The 18,507-nt window shown below is 38.5% G+C and overlaps 1 protein-coding gene across 1 annotated transcript in view; it reads right to left on the bottom strand.

Moving 5' to 3' along the window:
* SLC13A1 (solute carrier family 13 member 1) overlaps window positions 1-18,507 on the bottom strand; it is an 86,776-nt gene that overhangs the window by 56,730 nt on the left and 11,539 nt on the right. The window contains exons 3-4 of the mRNA XM_049714539.1: window positions 4,039-4,167; window positions 2,084-2,220 (exon numbers count right to left, since the gene is read on the bottom strand). Of these exons, the coding sequence (XP_049570496.1) occupies window positions 2,084-2,220; window positions 4,039-4,167 (266 nt within the window). The remainder of the gene's footprint in view (window positions 1-2,083; window positions 2,221-4,038; window positions 4,168-18,507) is intronic.

Genomic DNA, 18,507 nt, shown 5'->3' with positions numbered 1-18,507 from the left:
ATGGTGTAACAGCTTATAATATTACACCAATATTTGAATGCCCTTTACAGATGACACATCTTCAAATACTAGTAAGATAAGGTGCAGTCAGCATTTGCATTTAAGATCCCTTATCCTTTCTTTTATGTTTGGGTCGTATCTCTGATTATTAGTATATGTGCCAAGGAGGCACAAGGGCAAGGAGGGAGGTTAATATTTATAAATCTGCTTTTTACTTGTTAACTACTCTGGTTCAATATATGGTGGGTGGAGGAAATGGGTAAAATCACTAGCTAAAATGAGGTTTCAGAATTTTCTGTAGATTCAATTATTCATGCTGTCCTGAATCTGACATCCCTGCCTGTTGTCAAGACTGGATGTATTACACTGTCTCCTCTTACAAATAGAGTAATTCTTCTCCCTTAAAAAATAACATACCTAATAGGATTTTAAACCATGTCTATAAGCTTTCAAAATCACAATTGGGAAAAAACATGATCTCTTGAGTAGGAGGTCCAAGAAAATCATTCAGAAGCACATCTTTCCATATAGAGCCATTTATGAAATTCTCTGAGTCTCTTTTGAAATAGATCTATAAGAAAATTCCACACTATAAATTCCAACTACAGATAAGGTGGATATTTTCTATGTGTAAAAGAAAACTTTTAAGAAAGCTGTTTAAACAAGAAGTGATTCTTAATAAAAAAAGAAACAATTTTAACTTCAGGCACTGGCAAAACAAGAAATCTTTCAATACACAAAGGGTGGGAACTGATAAAACTTCTGCGTGGTAAAAATGCCTTAAATTGAAAAACCGCTTAGTGGTATAATGGACAGGACCCTTGCCTCACTGTGCAGTGCATGACCTCACCCCCTGGGGCCAGTGAGCAGGTGGCCAAGGAAAAGAGACACATTTCTACAGCACTTTAAGAGGCATGGAACACCATTTCATTGTAAGAGTGAAATACCCTTAATACATGTCGTAAAATTTTTAAGTAACAGATATTTTAAAAAATGTGTCTGATCTGAGTTATTGAATTTTTTTTCTATTTAACAAAATAGTTTGCTCCATGAATGATAAACACAGATGTGGTTATACCCTGGAACGAATTATGCAACATAATTCAATACAATTTTCCTATGTTTTAAAGAAAGATGAGAAGGGAAGAACCACCTAAGGCTTTAAAGCATAATGCCATTAGGTAAATGATTATGACACTGGAATTTTTTTGTTTTAGCTCCCATCTATGTTCTTAACAAGAGCTAGAATTAAAACCAAAACAGCCAGTTAATTTAATGGAAAAAAGCATTTATTTTAGTGGGGAAAATCAGTCTAATGAGTGATTTCACATTCTATAAATGAACCTTCTTAATTGCTTCACTTTGGAACAGTTCATTTAAAAAGAGAAATGTTCACCTTAGAATTTTTCTGCACATATTTGTATTTTGTCAGCAATGTCTTTGGTTCTTAACATCCTCCCTGATGATCAAGGATACTCTTGAAAGAGACTTGAATGTGTAATCAGCCAAATAAACAAGCTAGCACTGAAATCTACTCTGATGTCTGTCAGTCTTGTCTGTTGAGGTTCAAGGCTTCTCTCAGCTTTGACTCCTACAGTGCATAAAAGGTGAACGAGTTGTGTGCACTTATTCCAACCTCCCTGTAGTTAGACCTGCAGTGGGAAAGTTTTCTTTCTTTTCCTCCTCCAACTCAAGTACCTTTTTTTTTTTTTTCTTTTTGCGTTATGCGGGCCTCTCACTGTTGTGGCCTCTCCCGTTGCGGAGCACAGGCTCCAGACCCGCAGGCTCAGTGGCCATGGCTCACGGGGCCCAGCCGCTCCGCGGCATGTGGGATCCTCCCAGACCGGGGCACGAACCCGTGTCCCCTGCATCGGCAGGCGGACTCTCAACCACTGCGCCACCAGGGAAGCCCCTCAAGTACCTTTTATATCACTTTCATATTTGCAGAGAAAAATAAAGTCATGACTTACACTGCCATACAAATGATTGTCTGGATATGCATTACTTATCTGTTTATTTGCTCTGCACAAAAATGGTCTGTTTGGAATGTAAACCTGGAACGGTAAACACAGTACTTACTTACCATGCTGGGTTCACACCCACCATCATCACCATTCTCAGAGCAATCCTTTTGTGCAGATTCCATTTTTCTATTGATGTTGCTAAACAGATGACTCCAGTTAGCAGTAGGTGAAAATCTTTGAAATAAGCAGATGCCACCTGAAATTACAGTTAAACCCATTATTTACATTGGTGGGGGGAAAACATTGCACCAGAAAGACATTGTTTCACTGCACTTAACTTTGACCTTCAACTACATGATCTTTCTATTTTGTTGAAAGAAATGTAGATGTGTTTGAATACAAATTTAAATAAGTTCCACATCCTTACCCAGAAACAGTAGTGCTATGAAAAAAGTATATAGAAAAGAAAAAGGGTACCCATATACTAAGTTTTTAAAGAGCTGAGCAACATCAGGCAGGTGCCTTCTATGCCTTAATTTCTCCATCTGTAAACTGGGGTTAATTAGTTTGTACTCCTATGGCAGAACGGCCATGACTATGATCTGGGAAAATCTCAAGTCAAGTTTTGGCGTGCCAATATCTTTATCACCACCATTATACCAAAACTGCAGTCACTCTTGTATCTTGAGTGGAGACTAGTAGAGTATACAGATACTTGGGCAACCACTTGCAGCAGGACTTACCAAAGAATGCTCTGAAAGGTACATAATATTTTTCTTTAAAAAAAAAGTTTCTGGGCTTCCCTGGTGGCGCAGTGGTTGGGAGTCCGCCTGCCGATGCAGGGGACACGGGTTCGTGCCCCGGTCTGGGAAGATCCCACATGCCGCGGAGCGGCTGGGCCCGAGAGCCATGGCCGCTGAGCCTGCGCGTCCGGAGCCTGTGCTCCGCAATGGGAGAGGCCACAACAGTGAGAGGCCCGCATACCAAAAAAAAAAAAAAGTTTCTGTGGTCAAATAAGTTTAAAAAACAGAGTTTTCTATGATTCTAGAATTTTCTTTCTTGTAGGCCTTCTCAAAACCTTTAAACACTAGTGTATACTATCACTCTCAAAGTGTGGGATACCCTATACTACATATTTTTCAAACTTATCTAATCATAGAAACCTTATTTAAAAATACCTCATGGTACTGATATTCAAGAGACCTGACTTTACAAAATGCTTGGCTTAAATTGAATCACAAGGCTGTGGTAAAATCTTCTCCCGCGGAAAGGGGAAGAGAACTGTATCATGGGTATTATGGGTTAGTTAAAAAACAGAAGTCTCCACCCATGTTACAGGACAGATGAGCCTCATGAAAGCAGTACTGGGCTCAGGCAGAAGATAGAAATCCAAAGGTGATAAATTGCATGGCCTGGCATCTTGAACATGACATCTTGCCTGAGAATGTTTCAGCTGTGGTTTAGGCAGTTGTGTGCTGGGTGGCTGAAAGCTGCATGGAGATAGATATTCTGGTTTCAATGCATTTCATGCTTTTAATGGGAAACTGAATCCATTTTCTTCAGATGGGTACCCTTAGATTGTATAAAGGTAAGAAACACCTCTCAGCATGAATAAACTCTCAGCAAGAACAAAATGGAAATACATGTGAAAGTTAATTTGGCCTTATCTTCTGAAATGGCAGTTTTCTGGAAAAGAAAACAGGGAAGCTTTTTCTTCATTAGAAACAAAAATTGCTTTTCCAACACTGTGTGAGACCGAATTCTGTTGACTAGAAAAAGCTGATGCAGGACGTGAAAGAATTGGCCCTTTTCTTGGGAGGTAGGCACCGGGCATGGATGTCAGCCTGGGAAGATTGGAAACACATTTCTCCTACTGGCACACATGACTCAAGAAGCCACAGTCTGTGGACACACATGCAGAATTCTAGAGGCAAGAAACAGCTGGAAGTTTGGAGGACTTATGTGGAAGCCTTATCAACAGGATTATTGATCCTTTTAAATACAGCTTTCTCATTGGAAGTAGCAGCATGAAGTAGGGAATCTAATTATGTCAAACATTCGCAGGAGAACTTACCTTCTTGGAAGGCATGATCCCAAACACAGGGAGCATTAAGGCAGGCAGCAAAGCTGTTACCGACAGAGGCAAAGCTTCTGTCAGCCAAAACGTGGCAACGACAAACAGGATGTAGGCACATTCTGCTTCCTGGACAGAACAAAGGCAAAATGCCAGGTGAAATAATGAGGCTGGGAAATTATCATTCAAACCACAATCACATTTGCTGGATAGAGTCGAGTCACAGAGAAAGTTATGAAGAAACTCTGAAGGTCCCTGCCCCTTTGAGTTGGGCAGCAAAATGGTTATTTCTGAGGGGTTCCAAGAGTCAAAATTTAATACACATGAAAAACCAATGACATAAAAACATCCTTATTTGTTATGTTTCCTTCGCATTTTCTTCAAAACAGACAACAGCATGCAGTCAGTTTTCTGTGTTCATGTCAGCGTATATAGTTGTTTGCCCTCACCTTCATTTGGCCTGTGAACTGTACTCCCTGCCTTTTCACTGCATTTCTTGGTTGGGTGGGAACCATGCACACTGACCTTCCTCTCCCTCTACTAAAAAGGGAAAATCAACCTAGAAGAAAAGTATTGGTGTACTTTTTTACAGGGAAAGAAGGACAGTGCCCTGTTACATGCATGGATAAGACTGAATTTGCTCCTAAGTGACACAGACCTGGAGGTGAAGAGCCTCTGCTTTGCTTTTTAGAAAGACAGCTGAGCTCCTGGGAAGACACAGGGGGACTCAACAGGATGGAGACTCTTAATAGAATGTTTTGCTTCGCTAGGTATAAAACTGTGGGTTTCTATTTTAGGGCATTGTTAAGGAATGGTTGGAATTTGTCATTGTGTTTGGCTTATATAAATAATTTTGATATGAAATCACCCAGGATGTACTAAGTGATCAGTAAAGGTTAGCATCTCTTATAGGCTTTGTTTTGCTCTCACACTGCTTAATCTCTGCAAATTCTGGGCTGTGTTTGAAAAATTTACAAATTTACAAAAACTGCTGTCTGAGTTTACCGAGGTCTTTTATTTAAGGCTTTCCCAGGACAATAACATTTCTAGCTCTGCTGCCCTCTGATTCACCTACCTCAGGGTGAGTCCTCTGGGCCTGGTATTTACTCATCCAGAAATCCTGTACTTTCAGTGGGTTTCTAAGAAATTCTTAATAAGCCATGATTGTGTCATGTCTTTGTTGTGCTTTTTCAAGGAGAAAGACTAAAGGTGTTTTGATGTTGACAATATTACACAAAGTCTGCCTCTATAATCTTGACAAACAATAAAAAACAGTGAAACAAAGCTGAGCTTTGACTAAATCTTCCTGACTTGCTCTGGAGAGAATCTGTGAATATGAGCTTAATTTAAAATGTCAGTGTAGGGCTTCCCTGGTGGCGCAGTGGTTAAGAATCCGCCTGCTAATGCAGGGGACATGGGTTCGAGCCCTGGTCCGGGAAGATCCCACATGCCACGGAGCAACTAAGCCTATGTGCCACAACTACTGAGCCTGCGTGCTACAACTACTGAAGCCCATGCACCTAGAGCCCCTGCTCCGCAACAAAGAGTAGCCCCCACTCCCGGCAACTAGAGAGAGCCCGTGTGCAGCAACAAAGACCTAAGGCAGCCAAAAATATTAATTAATTAAAAAATAAAATAAAAATGCCAGTGTAGAGAATGACCAGGCCTGCTTTTTCTCGTAGTTAGAACACGTGGATAACCCCAAAGCTCTTCATTATGACCCTATGTTTTCTATCATACTTACAAGAACCTAGATTTCAAAGATAAAAATGGACCTTTTTATTATCTTGCTTTTTAATCACAACCAACCAGTCTCTTGGTCCTATCCATCCCCCTGTCATTTTACCTCTAAAACCTGACCTTCTGCTTCCATTCTACTTCCTCCACTGCAGGCAAGGCTGTTCCAGAATGAGGTGATCTTTTAAAAATCTGCTTCGTTTTCGTCATTCCCTTTCATGAGGCTGGATTAAGGGACTAGCTACCCTGACAAGTGTCTGGCGCACCAATCTATAAGGGACTGCAAAAACATCAGAAAAATAAATAGAATATGGTACCAGTGAATTCTGTTCACCACACATAACCCCTGCCATAGTGTTGAAATTTCATTTCCACATGGGTCTACTTCAGCTAGACACTCATAGTCTGCTCAGATGGGGCAACTTTGGGGACAAAATAAAAAGCAAAATTTCAAGTATTATTTGCTTGTGTAGATGGCTTTCATGTTTTAACTCGCCCAGCCCTGATTTAAAATGATCAAGTCAGTGATTTTTCAGTTGTTTATTGAAAAGAATCCAAAATCCTCATCTTGCATTCAAGGCCACCTTCACTCTAACTATAAGACTCACTCCAGGGCTTCCCTGGTGGCGCAGTGGTTAGGAATCCACCTACCAATGCAGGGGACACGGGTTCGAGCCCTGGTCCGGGAAGATCCCACATGCCGCAGAGCAACTAAGCCCATGCACCACAGCTACTGAGCCTGCGCTCTAGAGCCCGTGCTCCTCAACAAGAGAAGCCACCGCAATGAGAAGCCTGCGCACTGCAACGAAGAGTAGGCCCTGCTCACCACAACTAGAGAAAGCCCGCGTGCAGCAACGAAGACCCAACGCAGCCAAAAACAAAAAACAAAAAAAAAACCTCACCCCAGTACTTCCTGAAATATTTCTAAAGAGTCTTATCTATATTCCTTCTTCATATTTGGGTTCTGATCCCTGCTCCTCATCATACACCCTTCTAAACTCTAATCCATAACATTCAATCAGGCAGTCATACTAGTGAGACCCCAGATACTCTTTTTTTTTTTTTTTTTTTTTTTTTGCGGTACGCGGGCCTCTCACTGTTGTGGCCTCTCCCGTTGTGGAGCACAGGCTCCGGACACACAGGCTCAGCAGCCATAGCTCACGGGCCCAGCCGCTCCGCAGCATGTGGGATCTTCCCGGACCAGGGCACGAACCCCTGTCCCCTGCATCGGCAGGCAGACTCTCAACCACTGTGCCACTAGGGAAGCCCCCAGATACTCTTATGTGACGGCTTCTACCTGCGTGTGACCATACCTTGGCCTCTTGGACCCTCTGACCTAGTTTAACTATGTAGACAAAGCAGTTGCGAACTGATGGCCAAATCTAGCAAAAAATACAGTTTACTTGACTTACAATGGTATGTGTGTGAGTGTGTGTGCATTTAATTTGAGTCAAGATTTACAAACAAGCAGATTTCATATTAGATTTAAAATCCAGATTTCTGGCTTCTCTTGAAAAACGAAGGAATTTGGTAACATTGGAATCATATTCTTCCAGGTCAATAATTCTCCAGACTTGAGGACTCCGAAATTCCCCTTTAGAGACTGACTTGTGCTTTTCAGTTCTGCACAGTACCTCTGCACCATCTCACGCACTCTCTTACCTGCTTGGCCTTAAACAGCATTTGAGTAAAATCTCTGGTAATAAAAATGCTGCCTACCTGCTCTTCCTTGCAAATCACCAAGTGAGAATCAACACTTGGATCGCTCACTTGGATTTCTCTGCCTACCAGCTGTGTGGTCCATGGACCAACAGCATCAACATGATCTGGGAGCTTGTGAGCAATGCAAGCATCTCAAGGTCTTCCCCAGGCGTTCTGAATCAGGATCACCATTTTAAGGTTCCCCAGGTGATTCTTACATAAGTTACAGTTTGAGAAGCCCTGGGTTACTACCTCGTTCGAGGAAGTAACCTTTCGGACCTTCCCTTTTATCATTATCCCTGGGTCCAACTTGCAAACCAGAAACGTGCTTCCAGTAAGTGTCTATTTGCTCAAGCTGAATCCCTAGACTCATAATCTATTGTGAAAACTTGGCCATTCTTCAATGTGAGGTTCATATTTACATCTTGTCTATGGAGCTTCCCACAAACACTTACCTACATTTCATATTTCTGCCTATGTGTCCCAGGAGATTACAGCTGCATCTGGCTAAGGCACTATATCTGTTGTCCCTGATAGCTGCATTCCCACAATGTGTAGGAAATGCCTCTTTTTCCCATATCTTAAGGAAGCTCAAAGTCTAGAAAAGGAGGAAAACAGATGTATCCCCCTTTGAATGGGTAGGATGGCCATCTGTGTCAGTTTTCATGGCATAGTGCTGGTTTACACCTGTTGGGCAGGTATCCCTTTTGATTAGCAATCACTTTCATTCTCCAAAGTGTCCCTCTTTGGCTGACAAATTATGCAGTCATCCTATTGATGGATCTATCCTAGGACTACCTCCTTCCTCAAATTCCTGTTTTCTATTATGTGATCTTTCTTGGTCAGGCTTGGAGTCCTGGACAGGAAAGTGTTCTTTCCTATTAGCACTTTAGGCCTTCAACAACACAAGGTTAATCCAGGCACAAAGTCAAGTATTTTAAGAATCTTATATTAAATATATATAGGATTTTTTTTTAAAAAATCAAAGATCTGTGGATGTTTTTGTTAAGAAAAAGAAAGAAAAGATAGAGAAAAACATTTCATTTGTTATTTACATTATATTCAACAAAACTAAAATGAGGGTGAATGATTTTGGGTGAACACGTTCTTCTGATGAAGAAGAAAGTTCAGGAGTTATCTTAGTGCTCACAACTCAAAAGTCATTCTGAGGGCTTCCCTGGTGGCGCAGTGGTTGAGAGTCCACCTGCCGATGCAGGGGACACGGGTTCGTGCCCCGGTCTGGGAAGATCCCACATGCCGCAGAGCGGCTAGGCCCGTGAGCCATGGCCACTGGGCCTGCGCGTCCAGAGCCTGTGCTCCGCAACGGGAGAGGCCACAACAGTGAGAGGCCCGTGTACCGCAAAAAAAAAAAAAAAAAAGTCATTCTGAATGTTTGAACCATTCTGAATGTTTGTAGAACCATCTCTGAGATAGAGGAAAAAATTGCTTCATTATATCACTGGAAATTCTTAGAGTGACCCATTATCTCTAGCTCTACCGTCTTTGTCTCTTTAATTTTTTTCTCTTCCCTCTCTTTCTCCACCTTCTTATCAAGCCCCCTACTCCTAAAACAGAAGGACACCACTGTAACCACCATTATACACCACAATCACCAGTACTACCACCACCAGCAAACACTGATACAACAGTAAAAGACCAATTGTCAAGTAAGTTAGACTGTGGGTGAATCATTTCCCTCTCAGTCCCTCTCAAGTCTAGTGAAAATCGTGAGTACATCTGTTGTCTTTATTAAAATTAACCTTGCAACCATAACAAGTAAAAACTTGAATCAAATTCTGTTCCACAGATAGCAAAACATTTTAGTATTATAAATTCTTGAACTGAGTGAGAGCAACACAAGTAACGTCTACTTTCATTTTGTTTATTGTGAAGGAAAATATAGGAAGGAAAAAAGATTCAAAATTATGAGTAAGACTGATCTTACAGAAATATTTTTTAAGTCATGATCTCTTCTCAAAATACTATATGAAACAAAGGGGGAAAAGTCCAGAGGACTTCCCCAAATAAAAACACCGATTTTCTGTTAAAAAAAACCTATATACCCTCTACCACTTCCAAAAGTTACACCGAGAAGTTCAGCAAACCACATCCACCAGGCAGAGGCAGCTATGCAGAATACAGATATTGTAAATTCCATTCGATAGTGTGAGGTGTAATGTCACTTGACCGTGTTTTCCTGGTCTGTGTGTGTACGCTGTGCCTTTCTGGCTCATTTAGGGCCATCTCCACCTTTCCTGTTAAAAGAAGATTCTCTCAAACTACCAGAGAGATTACGTGCAGATGATTACCAACCAATATGGGCAAGAAATTCCTGTTCCTGATTGACATATACACATTACTATATATAAAATAGATAACTAATAAGGACCTCCTACTGTATAGCACAGGGAACTCTGATCAGTACTCTCTAATGACCTATATGGGAAAAGAATCTAAAAAAGAGTGGATATATGTGTGTGTATAACTGATTCACTTTGCTGTACAGCAGAAACTAACACAACATTGTAATCAATTATACTCTAATAAAAATTTAAAGAAAGAGATTCCTGATCCTTGATATTTTTGAAAAAATGAAGCATAAGAAGCCTTCTAGCAGTATATGTTTTAAAAGCATTTTTTAAATTATGAAATATTAAGAACATATGGAAAATTATATAATAAACACATTCGTACACATATTTTTAAATGCTAATATTTTGCCACATTTGCTTGAATTTTTAAAAAATAAATAAAACATTCAAGATTTATATACACCACTCCACTTCCTTCTCTGAAATCCTGAAAGTCAACCACTATCTAGAATGTGTGTCCTCTCTATCCATGCTTTTGTGATTTTACTACATGTATTTACTACATGTATTTACTACATTTTACTACATTAATGCATTAATAAACATCATGTGGTTTTGAGATTAAATAAGATTTTCTGTATATGTGATTTTTCAACTTGCTTTTTCACTCAATGTTTTATCTATTTCAAGTGCATTCATGTTGATACATGAAGGCCTATTGTTAATTTGTTTTAAATGGATAGAGCATTTCTTTTTATAAATACATTAGAATTCATATGTCCGTTTTTCTACTGATGGCTGTTTACGGGCTACGAACATCTTTGTACTTAGTTCCAAAGTGAATATAGGAAAGAGATTTTCTAAGCTAGTGTATAAAAAGTGTAGTTATCGAAGTTTCTGAGTGGAAAGTATGCAAGATGGTTGTATCAGTTTATACAGTATTAGCACCAACAATGTGAGAATGTTCCGTTTCACCAACCATTGGCATACTGGACTAATTTATTTATTGGACAATCTGATAGTATGGAAAGTTCCTCTTAATTTGCATCTGCTTGAATACCACTGAAGTATTTTTTTCATGGTTATTGAACATAATTGTTTCTCTCCTGAAAATTACCTTATTTATAGTCTCTTTCCATCTTTCTGTTCAGTTATTTCTTTTTATCATGAATTTGTGGAGTTATTTTTAGATTCTTAATAATATTTCTTTATAAGTATATATTTGCAAATATTTGTCTTACTCTCTGACTCATCTATGAAATTGGTTTTATTCTATTTCTGGTTGATAAGAGGATTTTAATTTTAATGCAGTTATTTTAAAATCCTTTCTGTTATATTCTGTGCTTTTACTACCTTGTATGAGAAATTCTTTCTATATTCTATTATATTCCCATATTTTTTTCTAAAACTTAAAAAGGCTGTTTTCAAGTGTAGGGCCTAAATTTACTTGTAGAAGAATCTGATGCCTTTTTTCTAAATGTATAACCTAAATGCCCTGGCTTTTTTTATTAGATGGTCCATCTTTGGTCCATCTAATTTGTGTTGCTATATTATTTCCTGTGCCAAATCACTACAAATGCAGGCACATGTGTTTATGGACTCCTTGTTTTGTCCCTCAATCACCTACTCCCCCCACCGCCTTTCAAACATCAAGTCTTGCAGAATTACTAAACTCTTTTAACTACTATAGCTTTTCAATAAGTTTTACAATCTGTACCTCAAGTCCCTTATCTTACATTTTTCTCAAACTTGCCTTGATAGTTTTAGGCTTTTACATTTTGAATTTTAGATTTTTATTGAAATTACACAGAATTTATAAAACAAGAAATGGCCTTAAAATATTCCCATCTATGAACACTTTCATTCATTTAGGTATTCATTAAATTCCTTCTATAATATTTTGAAGTTTTCCCCATAAGGGTCATGTAAATCTGTACTAGGCATCTTCATTATTGTTGAAAAAAATGAGAAATTAATCTAATTATCATCCTTTTGTATAATTTTTGTTCTCTTTACTGTTTGGTAGCTTTAAAATTTTCTCCTTATCTTCGGTGGTTTGAAGTTTCATTTATGATGTGTCTAAACATGGACTAATATTTAATTAAATTATTTTGTACTTAGAAATGCATATTCTATCTGAGGATTCATATCTTTTTTAATTCTGAAAATTTTAACCATTATTACTTTGAATATAATCTCTCTTCTAGTCCCTCTTTTTTCAGGAGGAATACGTTTTACATGTATGTTGGAAATTCCGAACTCATCCTTCAAATTATTCTTTCATGTAAAGCATATTTATTTATTTATTATTCTGTCTGATTTTTAGGTGAATTCCTAGTATTCTTTCTTATCAGTTCACTGATTATGTCCTCAAGTGTACTCAGTTTAAAGTTTACAGTTTATTATATCTTGAGTTTTTAAAATTTGATTTTTAAAAGAATTTCAGAGACTTTATTTTTCATTTCCAAGATTTCTAACTAGTCTTTTTTTTTATATTCACCTGCTCTTGGTTTATATTTCTTTTTTTAAAAATGAGGATTAATAGATACACAAAAAACTGCACATATATATTGTATACAGTTTGCTGAGTTTTGGATATATGCATATACCTGTGTAACTATCACCACGATCAGGGTAACAAACATATCCATCATGTCCAAAAGTTTCCTGAGGCCCCATTCTGGGTTTTGTTTGTTTTTGTTTTGTGTGTGTGTGTATGTGTGTGTGTGTGTGTGTGTGTGTGTTAAAAATACTTAACATGAGATCTACCCTCTTAAAAATTTTAAGTGCACAATACAATATTGTTGTTAACTATGGTTACTGTGCTGTGCAGCAGATTTCTAGAACTTACTCATCTTGCATAACTGAAACTTTTACCTGTTGAACAACTCCCCATTTCTCCCTCCACCCAACTTTTGGCAACCACCATTCTACTCTCTACTTTTATGAATGTGACTATTTTAGATACTTCATAGAAGTGGAATCATGCAGTATTTTTCCTTCTATCACTGGCTTATTTCTCAGCATAATGTCCTCCATGTTGTCGCAGATGACATGATTTCATCCATGTTGTCTCAGATGACATGATTTCCTTCTTTTACTTTAAGGCCGAATAATATTCTGCTGTCTATAGATAAGACATTTTTCTTTATTGATTCATTCATTGATGGACATTTAGGTTGTTTCCATATTATGGCTATTGTGAATAATGCTGCAATGGACATGGGAGTGCAAATACTAATTCAAGATCCTGATTTCAATTCTTTTGGCTATATACCTATAAGTGAGACTGCTGCATCATACATATGGTAGTTCCATTTTTAATTTTTTGAGAAACCTCCATACTGTTTTCCATAGTGACTGCATCATTTCATATTCCCACCAACAGTATACCATGGTACCAATTTCTCCACATCGTCACCAACACATCTTTTTTTAAAAAAATTAAAACCATTCTAATAGGTGTGAAGTGATAACTCACTGTGGCTTTGATTTGCATTTCCCTGATGATTGGTGATATTGAGTACCTTTTCATATGTCTGTTGGTCATTTGTATATCATCTTTGGAGAAATGTCCATTCAAGTCCTTTGCCTATTGTGTATTTTTGGTACCCTGGTCAAAGATCAGTTGACTACATATGCATGGTTTTATTTCTGATTTCTCTATTCTGTTTCATTGGTCTATATGTCTGTCTTTATGCCAGTAAGATACTGTTTAATTACTGTAGTTTTGTAATGTGTTTTGAAGTCAGGAAGTGTGATGCCTCAAGCTTCATTCTCTTTGCTCAGATACCTTTGGTTATTCAAGGTCTTTGTGGTTCCATATGAATTTTAAGATTGTTTTATCTATTTCTGTAAAAAATGTCATAGGAATTTTGATGGGGATAGCACTGAATTTGTAGATTGCTTTGGGTAGATGGACATTTTAGCAATATTAAGTCTTCCAATCCATGAACATGAGATGTCTTTCTATTTATGTGGGTTTCCTTTAATTTCTTTCATCAATGTTTTAAAGTTTTATAGTTTTCAGAAGGTGAAACTCCTGGTTAAGTTTATTCCTAAGTATTTTATTCTTTTAGATGCTATTGTAAATAGGATTTAAAAAAAATTTTTCTTTTCTCATAGTTGTTAGTGTGTAGAAAACAACTGATTTTTTGCATTGATTTTGTCTCCTTCAACTTTACTGAATTTGTTTATTAGTTATAACAGTTTTTTGTACAGTATTTACAGTTTTCTACACATAAGATCATTTTACTTCTCCCTTTCCAATTTAATGCCTTTTATTTCTTTTTCTTGCCTAATTGCTCTGGTTAGGACTTCTAATACTGTATTAAATAGAAGTGGTGAGAGTGGGCATCCTTGTCTTATTTCTAATCCTAGAGGAAAAGCTTTCAGTTTTTCACCATTGAGTATGATGTTATGTACTCAGGGCTTGTCATATACATCCTTTATTATGTTGAGGTTCATTCCTTCTATACTTAATTTGTTGAGAGTTTTTCATCATAAAAGGATGTTGAATTTTGTCAATGATTTGTCTGCATCTATTGAGATGATTATGTGATTTTTAAAAATCCTTCATTCTGTTAATGTGATACATCACATTAACTGTTTTGTGTATATTGAATCATCCTTGTATCCCAGGGATAAATCCCACTTGCTCATGTTGTATGATCCTTTTAATGTGCTAATGAGTTTGGTTGGCTAGTACTTTGTAGAGGAGCCTGTGATTTCCTTTCATTGTATTGTCTCTTTGCCTGACTTTGGTATGAGGATAATGTTGGCCTCATAAAATCAGTTTGGAAGTGTTCGCTCCTCTTCAATTTTCTGGAACAGTTTTAAAAGGATTGGCGTTAATTCTTTTAAAATATATTTGGTAGAATTTACCAGTGAAGCCCTGGTCCTGGCCTGTCTTTGTTGGGAAGTTTTTGATTACTGATTCAAGCACCTCACACTCATTATTGGTCTGTTCAGGTTTTCTGTTTCCTTATGATTCAGTCTTCATAGGTTGTATGTTTCTAGGAACTTATCCACTTTTAGGTTATTTAATATGTTGGTGTGTAATTGCATATTGTAATACAATATTGTATATTTCTATTTTAAAAATAATTTGACATCTATTGTGGATTTTCCCCCTTTCTTCATCTATTGATTTCCCTGTTATTTTCATTTTATTTGGAGTGTTTTCATCTCTGTGTTGATTTCATTGTCAGACTTTCTTGGTTGTCTTATTTCATTTTGAAATTTTATTTCCAGATTTACCCTGTATGGTAGTTGTTTTGTTTTTGTGTTTTTTCTTTCTGTACTCATTATTTACCATCTAGAAGTTTTACAGTTGCCTCCAGCCAGTCCTTAGCTCATAGTACAGAGTGTGCCTTATCTTGTCAGCCTGAGGTCCTGTCCTCCCAGGACAATGCAAATCCTGTCATCTAGGTGGATCAGGAAGCTTGGATCAGCTCTGCCTGGGAGGCTGGGCAGAATCTGCCTCCTCTGAATGCCACCACAGAGAGTGGTCAGTCTAGCTTTTTTTTGGGCCTGTCATAGTTGCCAAGAAAACCATTCTCCAGCCCTTGTTTGTGGCACTAAAATTAACTCTGACCCTAGAATGATGTGGGAGCACTTCAGACCACAGGTTCTCACATCTGCTCTGCTTGCGTGCTTTTCTGACCCATTCTGGTCTACAGAGTTGTTCATTAGCTTTGTGTTTATGGTGGAGAAAGGGATGAGGGGGGTCTTAATTGTACAAACTTCATCTAGACTGGTAATCACAGACTTTAAAGATAGGAAATCTTATTTAAAAGGTGAAGATATTTGCCAAATAAATAGGCAAATCTGTTTTTCTGACTTATGACTAAGTAAGAGGAGGGGAAAATAACATTTATGAATGCCTGCAACATGCCAGATATAATATTTGTTTTATGTAGACCTTACCAAATTCTGTAAAGTAGGTACGGTAATTCCATGTTGAACTTAGGATCAATAATCACATTGCTAGTATGTAGTAGAGTTCAATCCAAGTATATCCATGAGAGCACATCTCATTTCATTTACTGCCTTAGTCCCAGCACTTAAACCAATGCCTGGCATACAGTAAGTGCCCAGTAATATTTATTAAATGAATGAAGCTTTTTTCCCTCGGTGTCTTTCCTACAGCTGTTTTTATTCATATATCTTGATCCCTATATAAAACAATCCCTCTACTAGGCATAAATTCTTTAGCCTAGGAATCTCTTTTCTTTGCCTTGTTCTCTTTTCTGTTTTCGCTCCTACTTGCCCGGCACTGGATGTTTTGGCGCTCATCCCGGTGGGTGAATTGTCTCTATAGTTCTCCTGAGGTTCTCACCTCTCTTGCTAATAAGCTGAAATTGGAACTAAAACTTTTACTTGCATAGGTCACTTCCCAGTAGCTGCCACTCTCCCACTTTCCCATTTCACAATATTAGTCATATGGTGTCTTAACCACCCCAAGTAAGCACAGCCAGGAACTTGCTACCGAGGCCGAAAAGGCAAATGACCCTATGACTAGGCAATGTGGATAATGACTCCCCCCTACTGAAGTTCTGAGTGTCAAATTATCTTGGGAAATGTGGCTGATTATATTTAAAAATCACCTTGGTTCTCTTTCAAATTATTGTTCCGGGTGGAATTGAAATATAAATTAGGCTTTAAAATATAGTTTTTTCACCTCTTCTCCCCCTTTTTAATGACACACTGACTGATATTATGGAATAATTTCACTGAAGAATTAGTACATATGTAGGTACCATCTCTCAGCACAGCTTGAGAAGAGCAGGACCAATCACAGGCCTCACTCACTGCAATTGATTTTCAAAAAAGAATGCAAAGCAATTAAGACAGGAGAAAAATAATGCATTCTAAATCTGTGTGCTACAAGAAAAACACTATTATTATTTGACAGAACCCATAAAGGGCTTTGCATGGTTCATGACACACCTACCCTACTGCTGCAGGAAATTCTCAAGACTCAATCCATATTAACTGCAAAGGTTAAAGTGACTCCATCTTGGAAGATGGAGAGTAAGAAGCTCAACTACAAAGTCAAGGAAAAATAATTAGCATTTCTAGTTAGTTTTCAGCCCAAAATGGGTAGCAGGGAAAGGCAATTGGTGGCTCCACTATGTCAGTTACAAGGGAATTTTTAACTCCTTTTCATCTAACTTCTAAAAGCAATTAGCAAAGGAGACATGCTGTATTCACACCCCATGCACACAGTGGAACTGGACATAGCCATAGAGATCATCTTGTTCTCCAATGCACCAGGGTGTGATAACAATTCAGGCCATGGATTAACTGCTTCTGAATCATGATGAGTCTGTTAAATGTGCAGCATCCTGGACTTCACATCCATAAGTACCTCAGGTGAATCTGGGGCAGCCAATCCACAAATAACATTGAAAACTCTTTTAAGTCTTGTTCATTTTACAGATGAGGACATGGGCCAGAGGGTAGCATGACAGAATCACTTGGCGAGTTTTTCAGAATATGCTAGATAAGTTGGGACAGCCTAGCTTATGCTGTGGCAAAACCCCCTAAGTCTCAGCAGCTTGAAACAACCAAAGTTTATTTCTTGCTCACGTTATTTGGTCATCAGGGGTCGTGGTTGCTCTGTAATCCAGGCAGTGGGAGACCTCATCTCAACATGTGTTTTGTTATTACAAATGCAGGAACAATGGTGCACGAGGTTGTAAAAATCTGATATAAATGCCATTAAGGAAGCAATAGCATCAATGGGCTTGGGAGCCAGACAGCTTGTCTTTAAATCCTCCCATTCCCCTTAGAGGCTGTGTGACTTTGGGCAAATTGCTTAATCTCTTTGAGTGTCTGTTTGCTCATTTGTAAAATGGGGATAATATTGACTATACTAATGGTTGTTAGGAGGCTGACAGTAGACATTCACATATACTATTGTTACCAACCAAGGCATAAATATGTATCATGAAAGGAAAAGAAGAGCTTCATGGAAGAGACACACTCCTGTTACACCTACATTCTTGTTCTGTCCCTTAGTCGCTCTCTATACTCTATTTGAAGTTCTTTCCTTTCATCGTCTCCTTTCTCCTGTATCTTATCCCTCCTACAAGATCTAGCTATGTACCATATCCTTCTGCTGTGAGAGGTCCTTAATCCATCCGTTCAGCACAGTTATCAACTGTCTAACTGTGTGACAGGCACTGTGCGTGGGCCGGAGGAAACAAGTTAAACAACATGTTCTGTGTTCTTGAGGTATCTGCAGTTTAGAGGGGGAGGCAAAGATAAAGGCAAAATGGAATACATACTACGATGGAGGCCGATGTCTCCACGACTGTGCAATGAGAGCACGGAGGATGATTCTGTTTGTATCACAGCCCAAGCCGCCTTTCCCAAGAAGGACAGGGTGAAAGGAGTGGGCATTCCAGGAGGAGGATGCAGCATGTGCAGAGAAAGAGAGGGAAGAACAATCATGGGTCTCCTAGGGCGGCAGATAGTGAAATATCGCTGCCATGGGAAATGTGAATGCAATGCGGGAGATAGGTACTGGGGGCTTTGGGGAGGGCTATTAGGAGGAATAAATGGCAAAATCCCAAAGATACATCAGTATATACATGTTTGGTTTAGATATTTTCCCCCTGTCGGCAAAAGGGAGCCATGGAAGATGTCTGACCAGTGGTACAATAGGACGAGGTTGACATTTTAAAAATAGTCCTCTGGCAGGAGACTCTGG

The sequence above is a fragment of the Orcinus orca genome, chromosome 9 (assembly GCF_937001465.1).
Source record: "Orcinus orca chromosome 9, mOrcOrc1.1, whole genome shotgun sequence".
Lineage (NCBI taxonomy): Eukaryota > Metazoa > Chordata > Mammalia > Artiodactyla > Delphinidae > Orcinus > Orcinus orca.
The sequence above is the reverse complement of the archived record's forward strand: the minus strand, read 5'-3'. Positions and strand labels throughout refer to the sequence as shown.